This window comes from Mastigoproctus giganteus, chromosome 6 (assembly GCF_048544385.1).
Source record: "Mastigoproctus giganteus isolate SK-2022 chromosome 6, ASM4854438v1, whole genome shotgun sequence".
Classification (NCBI taxonomy): domain Eukaryota; kingdom Metazoa; phylum Arthropoda; class Arachnida; order Uropygi; family Thelyphonidae; genus Mastigoproctus; species Mastigoproctus giganteus.
The window spans coordinates 5,585,513-5,606,762 of NC_143580.1; the positions used below are offsets into that span (position 1 = coordinate 5,585,513).

The 21,250-nt window shown below is 40.5% G+C and overlaps 1 protein-coding gene across 2 annotated transcripts; it reads right to left on the reverse strand.

The window, feature by feature from the left end:
• Positions 1–5,300: 5,300 nt before the first annotated feature.
• LOC150083848 (trypsin-1-like) lies at positions 5,301–18,387 on the reverse strand. Of its 2 annotated transcripts, none has more exons than XM_090375809.1 (9): positions 18,322–18,387; positions 13,583–13,665; positions 13,215–13,478; positions 10,656–10,739; positions 9,034–9,110; positions 8,697–8,809; positions 6,810–7,075; positions 6,538–6,701; positions 5,301–5,544 (listed from the first exon to the last, which is right to left on the reverse strand). In XM_090375809.1, exons 2-9 carry the CDS (start codon positions 13,644–13,646, stop codon positions 5,371–5,373), a joined length of 1,206 nt encoding a protein of 401 aa, XP_090231935.1. In that variant the 5' UTR covers positions 13,647–13,665; positions 18,322–18,387; the 3' UTR covers positions 5,301–5,370. The 2 variants fall into 2 exon arrangements, with proteins under 2 accessions (XP_090231935.1, XP_090231934.1); XM_090375808.1 differs by lacking the exon at positions 18,322–18,387 and adding an exon at positions 16,632–16,707.
• Positions 18,388–21,250: the final 2,863 nt, after the last annotated feature.

The window sequence follows — 21,250 nt, forward strand, 5'->3', positions numbered from 1 at the left end:
ACCCCAAGCGCGACTTTGAGATAGTGGACCACGCGCGACACTTTCGCCATCGCCTATGGCTAGAGTCACTAAACATAATGAACAACCCTAAGGCATTAAATCGCCAGAAAGGCATGCGTCTGCATCCCATCTTAGAGACAACCGTTTTATTGATGGATGATCACTGGCGCAAGGCAGCACACGTCCGTGCTACAACAATGACGAATGAGTAACGTGCCACAGTTTGCTTGTAATGTATTCAAAAATTCTGTCAGTTGAGAAAGGGACACGAGTTCCGAAAGCTTCTGGAAATATTTTATTTTATTTTATTTTATACTGGGTATACTTTAAATAAATATCTGTTAAACTATGGACCCCAGTACTCCAGGCCCATTTGTCACTAAGTATTTCCTCCTTAGCATATTCACGAGGGACACCATATATTAACACTGTTGGATCAGATAACCGAGGTTTCTCCATTGTAAGACCTATCTCTTTCAAAGCAGAAGCAGAATAGATCCTATTAGCATCCACCGAATTTGTGGTTTCCACAAGAATCCCCCTATTCCTAAGGAGACGGATACCTTTTACTTTCATCTCCTTGTGGTCACGCTTAATGACTTGTGTTGCCTTCTGCTTTATATCCTGACTCGAACTCAGGGAAGAGTCCTCAGTAGGCCTAAAAATAATTAGATTCTGAGGATCAGCCACACCTCTAGGAACTGATAAGGTTCTATCCCGACTTGCATTGCCAATCCTCTGTTTTGATCTTGGTTTATTCTTGTTGACAACAGGATCAACCAACTTGAGATCCTGCCACACTACCTCTGCCTAAGACTTCTTATGAAGTTTAATCTGGCGATCTAACATTTCTGTTATCTGAGAAGCACTCTCCCCCAGATCCCTAGAGCGTACCTTAAGGCGCTCGTTGTCCATAACCAAAGCTGTGGTCACCGCCTCCACGTCAGCCCAGAGACCACAAATTCTATTAGACGCTGGTTTTGTTATTTTACTTGAATCTTTAGACATTATTTCTCCTAAGACCTTCTTATCTTAGTCAATGTCACATACACCTCCGAGGCATGTAATGATCCTTCGAGGTTCAAACCATATATAAAAGAAATCTCTTGGTCCTCCCTACTACAACGTTAACTATTTTCTCCCCTGTATCACTTGGGGAATCAAGAACTGCATAGCCCTCACTGTTCTTGGCTGTACTAGCTCGAACTTCTTTAACGAGAGGCTGGCTGTTCTTATCTTCTTCATCATTCAAAGTCTTATTTTTATCCAATTTTGTTTTAAGTTTAGTTTTGTCTTTTTCCCTTTTTGTAACAGTTTCAGGGGTCTTTGATTTCCTTTTACCTTTACGCTTTACTGGTGTCTGAAAAGAATTTTTGAGGCTATGGGAATTTTCACAAAGGAAAATCCTCTATGGTAAGCCTACGAGGCTATGGTCTATATAGGTCGCTCTTAGAGTTCGAAGACAATTTCCAAACACCGATATCTTGTGTGTCTCTTCAATACCTGCAATAAAATTGTATCCTATGACTCATCGAAGTTATCTCTATCCATGTCATATATTTTATAAACGTAAATACTCTTTAAACCACGCTTATACATTAAAAAAAGGAGCACAATTCCATAAGCATTTAACACAACCATGGTGAATTACATGGCAGAACCTAGTTGGTGAAGATGAGAAAAAAGCAATTACCGAAGGTAAAATTATTAAGCAATTACCGCCATCTGCACTCAGTGATCACTCAGTTGTGACCACCTACCGAATAACGTTTGGACTATCGTTCGCAAGGATAGGAGCCGCTATTCGCCTAAGCATTGACTCCAGTAGATGTCTAAGGACGTCCTTAGGGATCTCGCTTATAAAACTTTCCTCAATATCGGAATAGATGATGTTTGCGTGTCCATACACCACACTTCCCGTTCGAAAACATCCCGCCCTGCAGGTTTTCTATTCGATTCAGCTCAGGCGAATTTGGAGGCCAATCAAGATGGGTGATATCTTCACTGTATTCCTCGAACCACACGTGTGGCACAAACCACAAGTGCGGGACGGATGACATGAAGCATTATCGTCTTGGAAGATCCAGTTTCTGTCAAGGGAAAAAATGCAACATGGCAGGGTGCACGTGGTCTCCTAAGAGCTACAGCTGCCATCCAGGTGATAGCTGGAACTTTGCCACTTGATCTTTTGTAATCTTCAGAGGGCTAAACTTCAAAATTAAAAAGAAAATGCTAACGAAGATACAGGGCCCAGAACTGAATCTCAATGCTGACCCCAAAGCAGAAAGAGCTCGCTGTTATAACGAACTCGTCAACATTTGGCAGTCTAGATGGAACACCTCACACACACACAGGCTCCGTTACCAGAAAATGTCTCCCTCATGTCACTTTCACAACCTCGAAAACGGTAAAGACCTGGCTTTCCCTCACCTTGGAATCCTCCTACTTGGTTACCGGACACGGGTCCCTCAACGAAAAGTTACATCTGCTGGGTTTGCTACCAACAAATCGCTGTTTCTGCGGCAGGTCAGAAAATTGAAAACATCTTGTTTTCGAATGCAGGTTGTACGACGACTTAAGAAGGACCCTGCTGCAGGCTGTGCCAGGTATCTCAGAACAGCAACCAGAGCCTCTACTCCAAACACCTGACAATCTAAAGGCATTCCAATCGTATGCATCCCAAGTCTTTGAGCGCAGGAAGCAGAGCTACATCGTTGTTACTGCACCCAACAATACCTCTTCAGTGACTTAAAGGTTCCGTATTCGCATGCCACCACCTTCTTTCTTATTCTTTTTACTTCTTTTTTCCACGTGCTCTGTCTGGAGTTCCCGCTTTAGTGCAGCTAATTTATTTATTCATTTATTTTATTTCATTTCATTTTATTTTATTTTATTTTTCTTTCTTTATTTCATTTTATTTTTTTTCTTTATTTTATTTTATTATTTTTATTTTATTTCTATTTATTTATTATTATTTTATTATTTTTATTTTTTTTTAAATTTTTATTATTATTATTATTATTATTTTTTTTCCTAACTGCACCACGGGTGGTTGTGTTTTTTTTTTTTCCTTCCTTTTTTTCTCTATTTATTTTTCCCTTCTTCTTTCTGTTTCCTCCTCCTTTTGGAATGGTCCACCAAAGGAATCTGGCCCACCTTCTGGCAACAGTAGGTGGGTCAGAGTCTCTCTTGAGACAGTACGTGTTTTGCTGGGACTGGCCCACCTTCCCGTGGTGTGGACGAGTACCCAGAATCATCTATCCAAGTGACTGATGCTTCTGGGTAGCCAAGAGGCCAGAACATAACAACAGAACACACACAAACCCAGGTCACACACATATCTGGCCCATTTGTAGGGACACTGTTCTTCACAGAGATACGAGGCGCAGTCGAACAAACGTTCTAGATGCCTTCCTTAGATATACACATGTCCACATTTCCTAAGAGCTGCCGGTAGAACTTACCAGTGAAGCTCTTTGATCCATACGCACCAGAGATCTAGTTCTTGCCAGCAAAACGCGCCCCATATTAAGCAATTACCGCCATCTACCTGGACAGTGGGCACCATGCACGATGGGTCCAATGACTCGTGTTTCTTGCACCACACACGGAGGAATCTATCGCAGTGTTGCACCAGGTATCTCGACTCATCTGACCGGCATACTCGTTTTCAGTCCTGCAGTATCCAACCAGCGTGTTAATGACACCACAGCACTCACCGTTGGCGATCAGCGATGAGGAGAGGCTGTCTCTTTAGTCGTCTGCTGTGGAACTCCATACGTCTGAGCGTGCTGCTCATCGTCAGTTGGGACGTTGTTCTTGAATTCCTCATATTATATTGCAATATCAATTGTTGAACAATGCCATGCCCTTGAGCCAGTACAATGCGGTGTGCAGCGCATTGTACGGATCATACACCTTAAGTAATCCTTTATAGTTCTCTCTGCAGGGGATGGTTTGACCAGTTCGACCCCATTTTTTTATACACCTCAACAGCAGTGTGCCATTAGCAACCGACAAGACATGTCGTTTCCAATATGGAAGCACCCGACGCAGGGGCTCCTACAATCATGCTCTTTTTAAACTCTTCGATATATTTACCTTCTTCCATAACTGATATTTTATCATTTTGACATACACTACCAAATGCAAATTGCCAAGCGTAGGACGCTGTCCAGCATTTTATACTGCGGGCTATGCAGGATGGAGTGATCACTGAGTGTATATGCCTCTAATACCAACTGCCAGATCTATCAAGACCAACTGCTATTCGGTTGTGGTTCTAGATGACCTACCGTGAAGAACTGGAACTGTTACTACTGGACAAACTCCCGGGACATTTTCCATTCTTTTCGGATGCAGACTCGACATGAAAATGTGTTTTATCTCCTGAACAACAATACTGCTTATTTTGGTGATTGCTTCTTTTTCGACTGATGGTTTTAATTGAGGACCTTCTCAAAGCCTATGAAAGCAATAGAACTAGAACTGAACCCCGAATGAATTTTAGATGCAGAGAAGAATATGAAAAAAGTCTTGCAAATAGGTTAAAGAAGCGTACCTTAATAGTGTTTGGAGAACAATGTGGCCAGACTGCTTCTGGTTTCCTGGGATTTAGACCAAATGAGAAAAAAAATACTGCTGATGTTCTAAACATGGCTGGTCAACTGCAGTTAGAAGTTCAAGTAAACGATGTTCTTGAGCTGTTTTCCATCCATTTGCAGGAACTCACTAATGAAGACCTTTTTTTTTTCTACAGAAATAGAGGAAGTCAGATTATAGAGTCGTCATACTACTTAGAGACGTGTTCAGACTTGTCTGTTGCAGTACACATTGAAAATCTGTTAAACACTACAACTTTGATTAAGAAGTTTACTCCAAGAAATTTCATAAGTAAATCCACATTCAGCGACTTTCTCAAGTGCATAACGAACGCACAGAGAAAATTCGCTTGGAAAAGTCTCCAGAGAAACTGATGGTGGGTGACCATGGTTGATGATGCTGTTCTCTTTGCAAGCATCGATTTCTGAATCTTCTGACTTCAGGGATATATACCACATTTTGGAATATTTAACTGTGTGCGATTAATGTTATGTTTTAATAGTCACAGAATATTCACGCATTTGGAGTTCAAGTCTTTATTGATTCAGCGACCATTAGTACCTGGTTAAAAGAAATACATTAAAGTTTTGTTTCTATTTGATGTATATTTTTTATCCAAATAGTGAAGACATTGTCGAAGATTCAGTTCCAAACACACTTTTCCAAACTGGGTAAAACTTGAAATTCCCCATCATTCAATATTTATTGGTGATCTTTGATGATAATTTGATGAAAAACCAAAATTGAAGGAAACTGAACAGCTTAGCCCTAGATTAGAGTCTCGACGGAATCCAAGTTTTCAGATATCCACGGAAGGTAGCGGGCGACATTGGTGTACACTCCTGGAAATCCAGCTTCGCCACAGTTGTAGCCAAAGGATACAATTCCAAGAAGAACCCAAGAATCTTCTTCCCGAATCATCAGTGGACCCCCAGAGTCAAACTGGAAGAAAACAAAAGCAGTTTAGTTAAAATAGAAAGAATTTAACCAATAAATAACGCTTCAGCTACTTAACACCTAATGGGTCCAAACCAGCAGTGTTCTCCGCGATAGAGCAGTGTGTAAAGTATATGGGTAGTCCAACCTTTGGGTTACAGCAATCCCAGAATAACATACCGACTGTGTGGTACCACACTTAGTGTAATCAAGAATAAAAAAAGACTTGGGGTAATTGTGCAGTCAGATATCAAGTTCTCTGACAATGCAATCAGGCTGCTAGGACAGCTCATGGGGTTTTGTTCAATGATATACAGAAATTTTACGAGCAGAGACGAGGAGGTGATTATCCCCTTGTAAACGGTAGCAATTTGAGTACAAGGTCTGGAAGCCTCTTTTCAAGAAGGACGTAGGTTCGTTCGACTCGATGCAGAGAAGAGCAAGAAGATTGCTGATGGGAACAGAGGGTTGCTCTTGCCATGAAAAGCTTCAATTCTGCAAATTGCAGCGTCTGTAGACTAGGAACCTCAGACGTAATCTTGGTTTAAGTGTTTAAGGCTATGAATGGATAGAGCAAGCTCAGTACTCATGGCATTCTTCATCTTTCTCAGGATAGACACTTGAAGAGGCATAATTTGAAAAGGACGCTTGCTGGATATGAGAAGATTTACTCTAAACCAGAGAGTAACTGTTGTTGGAATAAATTTTCATCTAATCTTGTGGAAGTTAGCATAAATGTATGAAAGAGTTAGACATCTTATTAGAGGGACGAACAGATAAGCTGGCTATTTGTCAATACTAATGCTAAAACTTTGCACGATCTTAAACCAATCTATATTGGAAGGAACGTCAAAGAATCCAAATAGTAATCTGTGAAATGAGTTCTTAAACTAGGTAACTTTATGACTCGTTGAAAGACGTGTTCATTTAGCCTCAATATTAAGTTCTCCTTTGTATTATGCCCAATTGATTATCGTTAATGGGTAGTAACATCCTTACCTGACATGCGTCTTTTCCGCCTTCTGCCTCTCCTGCGCACAACATCATCTCACTCAGACCACGTGGGAACGCACTGTTCGATACTCGCGAATACGACTGGTTGCATTCCGCTAAGGATACCACTGGAATATACACCTCTTCTAGGGTTTCGCTTGGAGTCCCACCTGAGGAAGAAGGAAAGAAAATTTGAAATTTTTTTGAAATGTTCATCATAATCGAGAAATTTCAATAATCAACAGAAAAAGCTACAATCCAAGTGTGGCTCCACCTACCAAAGGATGTCGTTCCCCAGCCAAGAAGTACTACGCTTTCGTTGGTAAAGTCTTCGAAATACATGTCTGGGGAGGGCAAACAGACCACATCAACGTTGCTGGTGATTTCTACCTCTTCTGCAAGACGAACCAGCGCGATGTCATTGTAATACATCTTTGACTGATACCCATCATGAAGCAAGATTCTGTCCACTGCGTACAGGGTTGCATTCTCATCTCCAGTGACTTTATTGGCTCCCAGTAAGACACCGTATTGCTGGACTTTCCTGTTGATGAACAATGATTATGGATGTAAGTAGAAATAAATAATCATACACGCGTATGCTGGTTAGGAACAACTTTTAAATAGAGAATTCATTGTAATCTTAAACCTGTTAGCTTTCTTTTTCACTGTCTTACTTACAGAGTGCAATGAGAATAATGTAAAATTTACATTATAATATAACCCCTGACAGATGGACTGATGCAGATATTTGAAAATAATTTACCATTGAAGATAGCCAGAGTTTTAAATTAGGTCGTTGAATGCTAATATAATCACGGAGACATGGTGCCATCTAGAGATAGAGAAGATGAAGAATTTCATTATGGTAAAATACAAGGGGTTTTAATACCCTCGACTTTTTTCACATCAAGAATCCAAACTGCGTCATAAGGAAACAAAGCGGTTAGTGTTCAATGAGGGTTCTGTGGTCGAAGGTAAAGAGAAGGGCTTCAGTTTCAAGACGGTGGACTATAGTGGAATTGAGGTATTTCTTGGGCTGTAAAAACTGAAGAGACAACTATATGCTGTTGGATACGAGTTCATTGTGGAGAGAATTCAAGGGATTTCTAGGGAACTACCAATGAATTTTTTCCAGTGCACACATCTCGCAGAAGAAAGAAAGATGCGTAACTGGATGACCAGAGAAGGTAATGGTTTAATTGAGCTGAAGATAACAGAGACCAAATTATTACAACCTGATTGGATGCACTTATTATACCGTTCTGAAAGTTTCTTAAATGAGTCAGGTAATGCGTCCAAGGAGATGATGTTCAGTTCGGCCGTTAGGTTTTTCTTTATGTCCTCAACATTCCTGTAAGTTTTCACCTTGGGGAAAAGAAAGAAATCTGTTGGTACTAGATCGGGAGAGTAGAATGGATGGCTAATCTGTACAATGACATGTTTCTTCAGAAACATGTCATTGTACAGATGGTCACAATAACTGCAGAATGGGCGCGGGTATTGTCCAGCAAAAAAGAACCAGTTGCCTTTCTCTCGAAATTGCAACCTCACCTTGGAAATGCACTTCAATAGTCTTTGAAGCACCTTCGCAGCATTGATTCTCTCCCATTCAGGTACGAATTTCTTGTGAATCACACCTGCTTTTCGAAAAGCATGACTTACTGAACTTCTTCACAAAGTATTCTGTAAACGAAAGTTTTTGGGTATTGATGATGATTTTGAAGTCCACTGCATGCTCTGACGCTTCGTCTCTGGGTCGTACTGAAACACCCAATACTTATCTCCAGTGACAATACAGTTGAGAAAATTAGGACTTCTTCGACTGTATAGTCGATGACGTCTTCACACGATGACAGTCTTCGTTGCTTCTGCTCACCCGTGAGGTTGTGAGCACAAATTTTGAACAGACTTTCCTTTTCCCTAAATATTCATGCAGAATTTGACGAATCATCTTCGAAAATGGGAAACAGATGTCATTATCCATTTAAATTAGACAATGGTGACACTGCCCTTGGAATATTCATTTCGGTCCGATGGCCAAACTTGAAGGAAGACGCAGAACTTCTAAAAATGCTAATGCTTAGGAGTCGGAAAATAGTCGAACTTATTGTGTTTCTTTCGATTAACTACTCTACAAGCAAAAACAAAAGTTTAGTACTTACAGAAATTTATCATTTCCAAAACAGTGAGCTGCAGTCAAGACGTATCTCCTTCCAATGAGCGACCCACCACATAAATGTCTTTGCCCCTTCCTTGTTTTCCTCATGATGGCCACCTGCAACAAGTAATGCTCCATTCAGTTGACTTGTTATCTCGACAGAGAGGTGTTCTTAATTACACATGTCCAGTAATTAGTATAATAATAAACATTGCAGCAATTCTGATGTGACAAGAGGAACCGTCCCTTCTAAAGGGTTGTTTCTTAGTGGTCTAAGGTTCATATCTGTGGAAATGTATCTGGAGAATCAATCAAAAATTAATACGATCATACCAACTTACCATCCATGGCCACGAATACGGTTTCACCGGGTTAGCTCCCATCGCTGCATACCATTTTAAGGGAATTTGATACCCACCTTAAAGGAAAAAGCAACTGAGTCACGACACTTTAATTCAGCACTCGATAAAAACAAATCAATAACAAATATACCGGGTGGCCATGTTATTAGGTACACCAACCTAAAAAAGCAAGTAAGTTTCCCTTTAACTCTCTGAACATCCTGGATTCTCTGGATTCGTAGTGGGTTGACTCAACGTGTACAAGAATTCCTGCATGCGCGCAGGAATTCTTGTCCATGTTGACTCGATTGCTTGACTCAATACCAGCGAGATTTGCGCCAGTTATTATACTACTTAAATATTTAATTTTGTCTATTCTTCATATCAATTCTTGCACTGAATTCGTTCATATACATAATATCCTTGCGCATCTTTCTTCGGAAATTTACAAAAGATTTTTCAGCTGACACTGATAACATTCCACTTATACTGTGGAAGAAATGCTTTCCACATCTTCAATATTTAATATTGCATATATTCAACCTCTCCATTAAGACCAGCATTAACCCTACTCATTTCAAAACAGTCAATATGATTCCAATCCCAAAAAGCAGAGCAATTCACTCACTAGAGAATTACCGTCCCATCTGCCTTCTGAACTCGCTGGAAAGAATTATGGACACTATCATTCACAACCGATTAATGGAATATTTTCAGCACCTCATCTGCGACATCCAACATGGCTTTACCAGGGGCCGATCAACTACCACTAATCTTCTCACTATCTGACAGCAGGTTGTAGACACCGTCGATCGCGGAGGACAGATTGATGTGACCTACACTGACCTTACTAAGGCTTGCCAGTGTCTCGCACTTGCTAAAAAAACTAAGCCACTGTGGAACACTTGACCCTCTAATATCCTGGTTGATGAGTTATATTTCATATCGAAAACATAGGGTAATCATCGGACAGGAAATCTCAAGGGAATTTTTTCCATCGAGAGGAGTACCACAGGAATCATCTCTTGGGCATCTCTTATTTACCATCTTTGTCAATGATCTACCACAATTTGTGGTAGATCATTGACAAAGATGGGAGGTGGTATTAAAATTTTAATATTTGCAGAGACGTGAAACTTTACTCATGGATCAACAGTCAAGATGATGCAGATAATCTTCAAACTGCTCTTAACTCTTTAGCTAATTGGGTTGCTTGAAACGGTCTGGAGGTAAATCCTAGGAAATGTAGCTCAATTTCCTTTCCAATTTCCTATGCCTCTTATGAACAAGTATGATCTCGATATGGCTGTGGACAGGAAACAGCTTCACAAAACTATCTGGAGCAGGTTGACTGGTTGATGGATGGGTTCAAGGTTAAAGTTATGATTAAATGGTATGTATTCTTCTATTTATTTATAGGCTAATAATAAATAAATAAATATCTACCCAACTTCTGTATACAATATAGAACGAACAACTGATGCTTTTAATGAAGGAGAAATCCTGAATTTTATGAAAGGGTTGTGGTACCTAATAAAGTGTCCACAGCATTCCTCCACGAAAAAACCAATAGAAAGAAGTATATGTTTGATACTTAATTAAAGGAATCCTCCATTACTTACTATCTCCTATTGTAAAGTTGGCCAATTGGAACGTTCTGTTAAGGGGGTCTTCTAGACTTCTCTTCAACCTTCGATTTCCACAAGCTATTTGAGAGACAAAACGTACACTAATCAAATTCAATTCATAAAGCTCGAATAATCTAAGGGCCGCTGTCCAAGGAACAACGTGTTGCATTCATTTTAATCTACATATCTAAAAGACTGCAGAAGGCTTTACGAGAAAACTAATAGGTTCAAGACTCGCCACCAGAAGGAACATTCTTACGGATTATTTTTTTTTTTTCTGTTTTAAAGTGGTGCTCTTTGGTGATCATAAAGTGGTATTCGGTTAAATGTTCCCAATTTCATTAAAATCGGGAAATACCACAATTATTATTTCTTTGTCCATCCGCATGCAATAACTCAACTCAGTTGATGGATTTTCATGAAATTTTATATTTGGGTCTCTGAGAAAAAGATATGTCCATTCGTTCCCGAATTTCATTAAAATTGGATTCAATAGAGGCACTGGATATTGTTGTTTTTTTTTTTTTTTTTTGTCGTACGCTGATTGCAAGAATTAATGAGCAATACGGTAGATGTGCTGAAACGAAATATTCTCGGTTCGCCCATTTAAGTCTTTACTTTTTGTGCATTTTTTGTTATCAGTTTACTAAATACATTATTCTTGAATTATCAGTATTTCCTTATTTTATTAATCGCAATAGAAACGTTAAGTACGTGTTATATCAGTGAGAAATTATGGGAGTGAAGCTGAAAATATGTAATTAATGATGTTAAAATTTCACATGTTTAATGAAAAAGCTGTCGAGCCTACAGACGAGTAAGGATTCTGGGGTTGATGGAATATACCGTATAATCTTAAGGGAGGCGGCAAGTGAGTGCATTGAACCATTGAGGCTAATTATGCGAGCATCACTAGACTCTGGGAGATTCCCTTGGATTGGAAAAGTGCAAATGTATCTCCCATAGATAAGAGTGGCTCTAAAAGTGAACTTGGATATTATCGACCTGTCAGTCTGACTTCAGTAGTAGGGAAAATCATGGAGGCAATGATCAAGGGTGGAATTCAGGATCATTTGGATCGAACTGAAATTCTCAAGAATACTCAGCATGGTTTTGTAAAGGGAAAATCATGTTTAACAAATCTGGTTCGCTATTTCGAAAGGGTCGCTCACGAGCTGGATTTAGGGAATAATTTCGACATTGTTTATTTAGATTTCAGCAAAACTTTTGACTCAGTCCCACATGAGCGGTTGCTTTATAAGCTGGAACGGGTTGGAATCACTGGGAAAATTCTTAGATGGATAGCAGGATGGCTACAGGACAGGAGGCAGAGGGTTGTGATAAATGGCTATTCCTCAGATTGGGTTGATGAAAGAAGTGGGGTTCCCCAAGGATTAGTCTTGGGACCACTGTTGTTTTTGATTTTCTTAAATGAAGTCGATGAAGGGATACAGTGACCTTCAGAGTGACTTAGATAGACTTCAAGAACAGTCAGAAAAGTGGCAGCTATGCTTTAATCCAACAGAGTGCAAGGTCTTACACCTGGTGAACAGAAACCTCAAAACCTCAATATACACTTGGTGGAGAACAACTAAACCCAGTACTGGAGGAAAGGGACTTGGGTGTTACGATACGGTCAGACATGAAATTCTCTGAGCATTGTAAACAGGTTGCAAGGAAGGCCCATGGTGTCCTATCGATGATCTATCGAACTTTTGCAAGTAGAGATAGGGACGTGATAATCCCATTATATAAGGCTTATGTTAGACCACACTTGGAATACTGTGTTCAAGTATGGAGACCGCACCTGAAGAAAGACATCGAGCTTCTTGAAAGGGTGCAAAGAAGGGTAACTCGCCTGGTGAGATCGGCAAAAGGGCGTCCTTATGAAGAAAGACTTCGAATATGTGGGTTGCAGAGTTTGGAAACTAGACACCTTAGAGGAGATTTGATTGAGGTGTTTAAGGCTCTGAGAGGCATCAGTAAAATGAATGAGGACAAAATTTTCAAGATTATAAATGATGCTAGAACTAAGGGACATAAATTCAAGTTACAGGGGGAGGGGAGATGTTTAGACTGGACTGCAGGAAGTTTTATTTTAGCCAGCGAGTTGTAAATTACTGGAATGGGTTGCCTTCATGGGTGGTAGAGGCCGACAGTTTGGGGAAATTCAAAGGTTATCTGGAAAGTTCACCTACAGGAGGAGGGAAACACATAGGTTGTCTATTGCCTTTTCTTTTACCATGCACTATTAATTATTAATTTATTTAATTTTTTATTATTATTATTTTAATCTTTTTTTTTTTTTTGGCCGGTGCAGCATAAGCCTTTGGCTTCCTTGCACCATATAGTCATTACTAACAGGTACGAATACTCTTTCAATTGTGAATAGCGTCCTGGGCGTAGTCTGGATATCAATGATAGGCAATATACATGTTTGCTTAAAATATTTTCCCTCAATTTTTCTAATTTCTGACATAATTTGTATTTTCTGATAAAGGATGTCTTAGGCTGTAATAAATACGATAGCTGATATATATTAAATGGACTTACAACTGACTCTCAAGTCTGGCACTGCAACAAGATCCCCTGTCCTTTCCCTGGACTTGAGTGGTTTACTGGGACAGCATAAATAAGGTATTTCTCCGTCCCAATCACAAGGTCTATCTTTTATGTATCGAATCCAACTGCGACAGTAATAAACACTCACGCAAAAACCTTCCTCTCCAGTTGAAGCAGAAATGCATCTTTCCGATCTTCTAACTCCATCGTCATCGGGATAACGGATGGCTCTTCGGATCACATCGTGTGCATTACCTGTTGTGGGAGGGGGACAAGAAATGAAGGTTAATGATTATGGTTCCTTGATATTGATCCGATGTGAAATGTGTACTCTATAGAGGCTGAAGATTTGATCTTACCTGGACCAAAGGATGAGACTCTGATTACAGTTATCGCGACAATCCACAGGCTGTAGAGCCACATGGGTCCCCCTGGAACCTGTCTAACAGGAAGAAATTCACAGTTACTTCATCCGGTAGTCAACTATCATATATTTGGATCATTTCAAAGTTTAAAAACAGTTCATAACCATAAAGCTACATTGATGTGAGTCACTGACACAAGTATGTTGGACTGAGTCATTGACCTCACCACCTTCACAAGGTAATCAGGTTAATGACTTGCTAATGAGATCATTCACGGACAATATTCATGCAAGAATTTGCCTAATTAACTGTTAGCCTCTTGTAACAAAATGGAACATGTTTTTTCTTGTACTGGACATCCATTGGAATTCGTTGATACCAGAAAGTAGAACTTATACTACTTAGTACAGTGCATGTGTTGAAGGTTGGGAAGATGAAAGAAGATATTTGTTGCCATTAGAATGTAATTTTCAGGAAATACGTATGAAGGAAGGCTGTTCCAAAAATAAGTGACGATGAAAAAAGTTGGTTCTGTGCTTTGGATGAGAGAGAGCGGTAATTATAGAAGCCAATGAAGAAGAAGAAAAGGAAGAAGAGTGCCCATGGAATTATCTATTGAAAAGGCAAAGCAGAAACAGAACGTCTCTGACAAAGAGACTGGAGAGACTCCGTTAGAGGGGAGTCGTTAATTAACCTAACTGCCCTCTCCTGAATGGATTCAAGAAGCCTGAGATAGGTTTAGGGGTTCGTCCCAGATGTGGGAACAATATTCCATGGTAGTGTGGATTTGCGATCTGTACAGAGTGAACAGCTGTTTGGAAGAAATGTAACTCAGAGAGCGAAAGAGAATACCAGTTTTTTAGATGCAGAGGAAGCAATATTTGTAATGTGCTTTTGCCAAGAGAGATTAGAAGTCAGGTAATCCCCAATAGTGATATATGCCAAGAAATCAGGGTATCATTGAAGATAAGCATAGGAGCAAAAGAACCCTTTTTGTGAGATATAAGATAGGACGGCATTTTAGAAGGGTTAAAATTAACTGAGTTATCTTTGGAAATCAACTAAGTTGTACCTGGAGATCAGCATTTAAGGAACTGATAGTGGATATTCGAGACGTTGAAGCTCTTTGTGCGGGGCAAGGTTTCCCAAACACCTTTATGCCAAATACGATAAAAAAGCCTTTGAAATGTCGAAAGCAACTGCTTGAGTTTCACCAAACTTTTCCACTGAATTTGTCTATAAATGGGTAACATAAGCCAGAATATCACCACTGACAGAATCCATACTTGCGATCATTGACCAGATAGAAGGTTTATAAACAGTTTAAGGATTGTCGGTTAATAAATTTCTCCATTACTTTAGAAAGAGTAGACGTAATTGCAATGGGACGATAATTGAATGGGAGGGATTTGTCACGTTTTTTAGGAACCGGTTGGATATGAGCAAGTTTCCAAGCTGAAGGGAAAACATCTTTGGAATAAGAAAGTGAGAAAAGAGACACAGAACAAAAGTAAACTCAACAGCCCAGGTTTAGAAAAACAGTGAAGAAATCCCATCAGGACCTACCTGACGCTTTTTTCTCATCAAGACTGTTCAAAATTCTTCGGACATCCATTTGACTGAAGACCACAGGAGGCATTTAATGGAGTGTACTGGAAATGGTGGGAGGTGGTTTACCAAAATTATCAATACACGGGAAGAAAAGTATAACGCTAGCAGGTCAGCTTTATCCTTGGCTGAAATGACAACAGAACCATCTGGTTTGGACAGAGGTGGGAGCAGAGAAGGGCAAAAGTTGCGGCCAAGAGCTTTGTCAAGAGACCAGAATGGCCTATTACCATTTGGGCAAGAGGCAAGTTTTCTAGTCCTAGCTTGTTCAAAATATAATTTTGACTGATTAAAAACTGCTTTACAATTGTTGTGAGCTTTGTTGTAGGCAGAAACTGAACCTGGAGATTTCGATATAAAAACTAATTACGATGTGCAACATTCTTATCTTGAACACACTTAGCACATTTATTGGAAAAGGTAGGTTTAGATAGAGGACGAGATTTTTAGGTGGAGTGTGGAATAAAGGATTCCATCCATACAAGAATAATTTCACTAACACGATCTGAGCCAACCTTGACATTAGAAGACTTGAAATCCGACCAAGGAAAAGAAGAAAAGAAATCTCGCAGATCATCCCATTTTGCATTCTTGTAATGCCAAACAACATGATTAATTTCGTGCTAATTAATTCAAAATGGAAGTTTAGTCGAAGCATAAATGAAAACTCATCTTATTTTTGACTCAAGCTCATAACGAAGACATTTAATGTAGAAAACCAACTTGACTTCTTCTGTGATTTCCACACAGTAAGTGAGAAAAGAAATCCGAACTGTATGATGAAAAGAAGTTGAGAAAATTTCCTACAGACACTAATGACGTAGCGTGATGTCAGTCTTCTCCTTGAAAATGAAACTTGTTCCACCGGACCGTGCTTCCGGTTGTAATCACAGGAAAAGAAGTTAGATATGGATTCATTTGTCAATAAACCACACTATGGCAACAAGGACGACATCCCCCTCTGCCCACTGAATAATTTGAATGGCATCTTACTGATTCAAGCACGTGACATCTGTCTGTCCTGCTCGTTGCACAAGAGAACTGAAACTCCACGTGGATAGTTCCATGTAACTTTTGGTGAACTGAGTTTCCAGCGATAAAGAAGCATTAATAGCGAATGGAAGAAGAGAAATATTCTTCTTGTCTTACAATCCACCGAACCTTAAATCAATATTGTTACTTTAGAGGAAACTATTTTTAATTAAAATATGATTTTAGTGACCAATTCGAGGAAGAAATTATTTTAGGTCGTAGCTAAGGATCACTATGAAATTTTGAAATTAATGATGCTTGCAATTTTGGGTCATCTTCAACCTCTGTTCATTAACTCGAAATATTCGAGTTAAACGTATCGTCAGTAACTGGTACATCGACCACACTTAAATAACCAAACGGCGTATAGGCTACACCCACTCTAAAAGTAATTAATCCTTACCTCGCAGTCTGTTCCATGATGACAAGGTTGTGTTTTGAGTCCCCAAAGCGAAGCCTCTTTCCTGCTCACAGAGAACAGAAAGAAGATGAATCACAAACATGCTCGCGGTAGGTGTGTTGTTAAGCAATCTTCACTAAAGTTCTTTACCCGCTAGTGCGTAAACCCCTGAAGGCACATCCGCCTTCGAACGTAAATTGGCACCCTTCCATTAGAAGGGGGAGGGACCAATACAAAGAAAGTATTCGGAAAGCTTAGAATGTAAATACATTCTAAGCTTTCCGAATACTTTCTTTTTGAGTTCATGTTTTCCATCAGCTTTATCATAGCAGCGCTCCATATTGGCGATATCATGTTATGAAGAAGGTTGCCCGTTGAGATATTTGTGGTGGATGCATATCGATGTTCCCACAAGATTGGCGTTATAATACAAATATCACAAAGATTGGGTTGAGCAGTAACCACACTACTTCTTGCGATCTATCCTTTCCAAAGATGAAATTGAAACTCAAAGGGAAAAGATTTAACCATGTTCGTTGGAGAATCAGCACAAAGTCAGTAGATACAGAAGCTGGACGAAATAATGGAAACAGCAAACACGTGATATGAAAGTAGGACCTCTCGTTATGTCTGTATGACTATGACCATGCAGTGATGATGCCTTAGTGGGTAGCACAGTTGGTAGGATCGTGGTCCTCAGCACACTAGGTGGAAAAGACCCGAGTTCGAGTCCGGTCGATGACTTGAGGAATTGTATGGGCCTTTTCACAACGTGGCTGAGTTAGTCGGTCTGATGCGAGGGTAGTGTGGGTTTTTTATCCCGGAAACTCGAGTTTTAGTGCAGAAAACAGAAAAACCACCTCAGAACACATGCAATTTACAGCCACTGTATGGGACAAATATGGGCTTCGTCGCTGATGTTCCTAAAACTTCACAACAACAACAACAGAACTGCAGATATTTTTAATGTATCCACAGCAACTGCATCGAAAGCGCATTCACCAAGTGTGGAAAAACAAAATCTCAGAGGAAAATCGAAGCAGCCTGAAAGCGACACTGAAAATGGATTGTAGCCGAAAACATAAAGATCCTCATCTCTATTCTGCAACCATCCTTCCTCAATTTGAATTTATGCCTCCTCAGTTGGCGTAATTTGAGCACGAGGAAGAAACCCATCAGCATTGAGTTTGCTTAAACCATTCAAGGTCTTCAAAACCTCACTGAGATCACCTCGCAGGTGTGTAGTCTCCAGACGCTGCGATTTTCAGAACTGAAGCCTTTCTTAAGCCCCCCTTTGTTCCCCTCACCATAATTATCACTGCGACTCGGGCTTCAAAACTTTTACAAGAATATGGGCGTGGTTCATTTTTCTTTTTTAAATACGTCGGTCGAAGTTAATTATAAAAGTAAAGAGCTGAATTACCCGATAAGCGGTTCCTTTTTGGAATCAAAAATAGTTGCTTGGAGAAACTACAGATGGCAGCACTAGTTTCCGGAGATTTTTGGTACTGCAATTGCAGCGTTCCACGAAAGGCGTTGCACATCTGGGACTTCGTAGTATCTCATAGTTGCTGATATGGCCCATCTGGTCCACAGAGGTCCAACATCTTGAGCATATTATGAGTCCAAACTATACCAAAAAAAGAAAAGTTTTACAAAGGTCTGTTAGAGTAGAAGATGGATTTTTAATTACCTGGTGGTTTGTTACTTCCTTTCATGGACCAACAGTTCTGTCGGAAACTTACGCATCAAGTACAGCACATTCTAAAGGCCTCGCTAGGTGGTTAAGTTATAAATAAAATAGAAAATGACGCAGTTTGGGTGGGTCTTTCTTCTTTTTTCCCCTCCTTTAATGAGAAGGAAAAACAACTCGGTCCTTTGTCATTATTAGCTACAAGTGATGAGAACTACAAAGTGGAAATACAAGTACCAGATGACCTTCCTTCTAAAAATAAAACATTGGCGCACAATGGAGGAACATAATTCAATTTCTTTTGTTCAGATTTAAACATCTACACTGCTCGACAAAATTAACAGAACAAAATGGCCAGAGTATCCAATAGGAATTGATCTACCACAGAGCCGCACATTATGCAAATTATTCATGCCTGTAAAAACACGGGTTGCGACCTCAACACTTCATTCCCCGTTTTTTTGGCTTGCTGCCACCCTGCGGCCTACAGCAGGACTATAGAGAGGCACCAATTAACTGTGATTGCCACACAAGCCTCCCATTCCGTTGAGCGACAACGGAATGTGTAGCATTCCCCTCCGGTGCAGGGATTACCGAGTAAAGACATCTACTCCTTCAGCTGTGACCTTGATTACTGCATTTAACTAATTGCGAATGTCCATTTGAAGCCAGAGTATTTGCACTTGACTTGGGAGGTGCCCCAATCAGAGTAACATTAGACAGTACTTCTGCCCCAAAATTGAAACGTTATTATGGACTTAAGTGCAAGGAACAATGATTCTAATGTCTTCTCCCCCATCTGCCATAGACTTTTTGGGCGTTGGCGGAGACGCAGCCAACGCCCAAAAAGAAGTACAAGAAATACGCCCCCCACCCCGAAGTTGGGAAGGGAGACAAGCTCTCAAGGCGAAACTAAAGAACAACAAGATAAAGAGGACACCCGAACAGAAAGCAACGAAGAAGCAAGCAAACAGCCTCATTCCTAAAACAATGACACCAGGCTGCCGGAAGGCACTGTGCTGGACCAGGTAGAAGAAAATCTTTATTGTACAGTAAAGATAGAATAATGTGCCCGCCACAGCCAGGAAGACAGGGGCTTGACAATGATATGGAGTAATATAAAAATTTGTACAGTATAAAAGATAACATAACAATTAAAAACGTAGCATTAATCTTTCAATAGATATGAGTATGTACATAGTTGTGAGGCAGACAGTACACCAAGGTATATACACCTTCAGACAGATGTACAAAGCACATATTTAAGCATATTCACACAAGTCAGAGTATTTCACAGTGCCACTTGATGTTCGGTATTGCATTTTCTTGTGAGACAGTTCGTCGATTTGCCTGCGACGTGCCGTTATGCGCCTCATAGCAGATAGCGGGTGGAGGTATCGGTATGAGTGGACATCAGGGCCAAACAAAAGGGGAACAAGTTCGGCCAACGAGCGCCTGTAATTGCGATCAGAAGCGAATTTCTGGAGGTCAACTCCGATCATTAGCAGGGCTTGAACTGTAGGAAATACTTGTCCAGGTAGGAATCTGTCACTGATCTTCAGCCTGTTCCGTTGTAGCTGAAGAAGAGGGGTGGCTCGTAAGGAAGGAAGTGGAACGTGCCACTGGTATATATCCCAGAAGTCAGGGCAGTTGATTCTGCCAACCAGCATTTTGACTGCGGTCACAGTTCTCCTCATGCTGATGATTTGAGGCAGCCGCGGGATTTCGAGTTGGTCGGCCATGCTGGTGGTCCTCTGCTGGGGGGGAGTCGATGTTTGTGGGTTGCCCACTTCAATATCCAGTATTCACTGGCGAGGATGGGCTTCATGAGAGAAGGTACTGCGGAGGCCCATATTTCAGAAGCATACGGAAAGGTAGGATACACAACGGTTTCCAGATATCTTATTGTGGTTCTTGCGTCTGTGTTATGAAGAAGATGTTGACGGGCAATCCAGCGCATTCGGCTGATCTTGCGTAGAACACATTCGATGTGACAGTTGAACCTAAGGTTTGGGTCGAAGGTTACACCGAGATCTTTGTGTTTAGTAACACTTGGAACAACTGCACCCTGCAGTGAGGGTTATATGGATGTGGGACACTTCTTCAGAGAAAAAAACCATAATAACGGATTTTTAGGGGTTCAGTTTAAGACCGAAATGGTTGAGATGGTTAGAGAAAGCTGTGATCTTATTACAGATTTCCGATGTGATCACTCCTCTGCCGGCTGATGGTGGTATTTCCGTTAGGAACTTTATATCATCGGCGTAGGTAATGACATCATCTCTGTTACACACAAACGGAATAAGGAGGGCGGTAAAAAGTAACCCCGATAAAACGCCACCTTGCGGCACACCTGCATTGATGGATCGGGTATAGGAGAGGTTGCGATGAGTGAGGTACACTGTTCTATTCCAGAGGAGCGAGTGCAGAAAAGCGAAAACGTCACCTTTGATCCGAAAGAAATTGTTTAGGAGATTCAGAAGGGCTGAGATGTTGAGGCTATCAAAAGCAGCTTCAATATCGGCATAAACAACCGCCATTTCTGATCTGGCCTCAAATGCATTTAGAATTTCCGTTTGGACTGCCAGAAGGTTGGAGACAGTTGATCTATTAGGGAGAACATAATGGAGTTGTTTTGATGGTAGTGGAAGAAGATTGCGTGTTATATGCGGAAGAAGGACTTTTTCCAGTAGCTTTAGGAGAGTGGATGCAGTGGATATCGGTCTATAGTGCTTCGGCTGGCTTAGTAGTTGAACTTTAGGTAGTGGAGCGAGAGCGTATTTGCTCCAGAATGCAGGAAACACTCTATGAGAGAGGATGGAGTTGAACAAGTAGAGCAGAGGATCAAGGATATACGGACTGAGGCACTTTACGATGAAATGCGGGACTTTATCGACGCGAGCGGCGCATGACGGACGCAGCGAGTTGA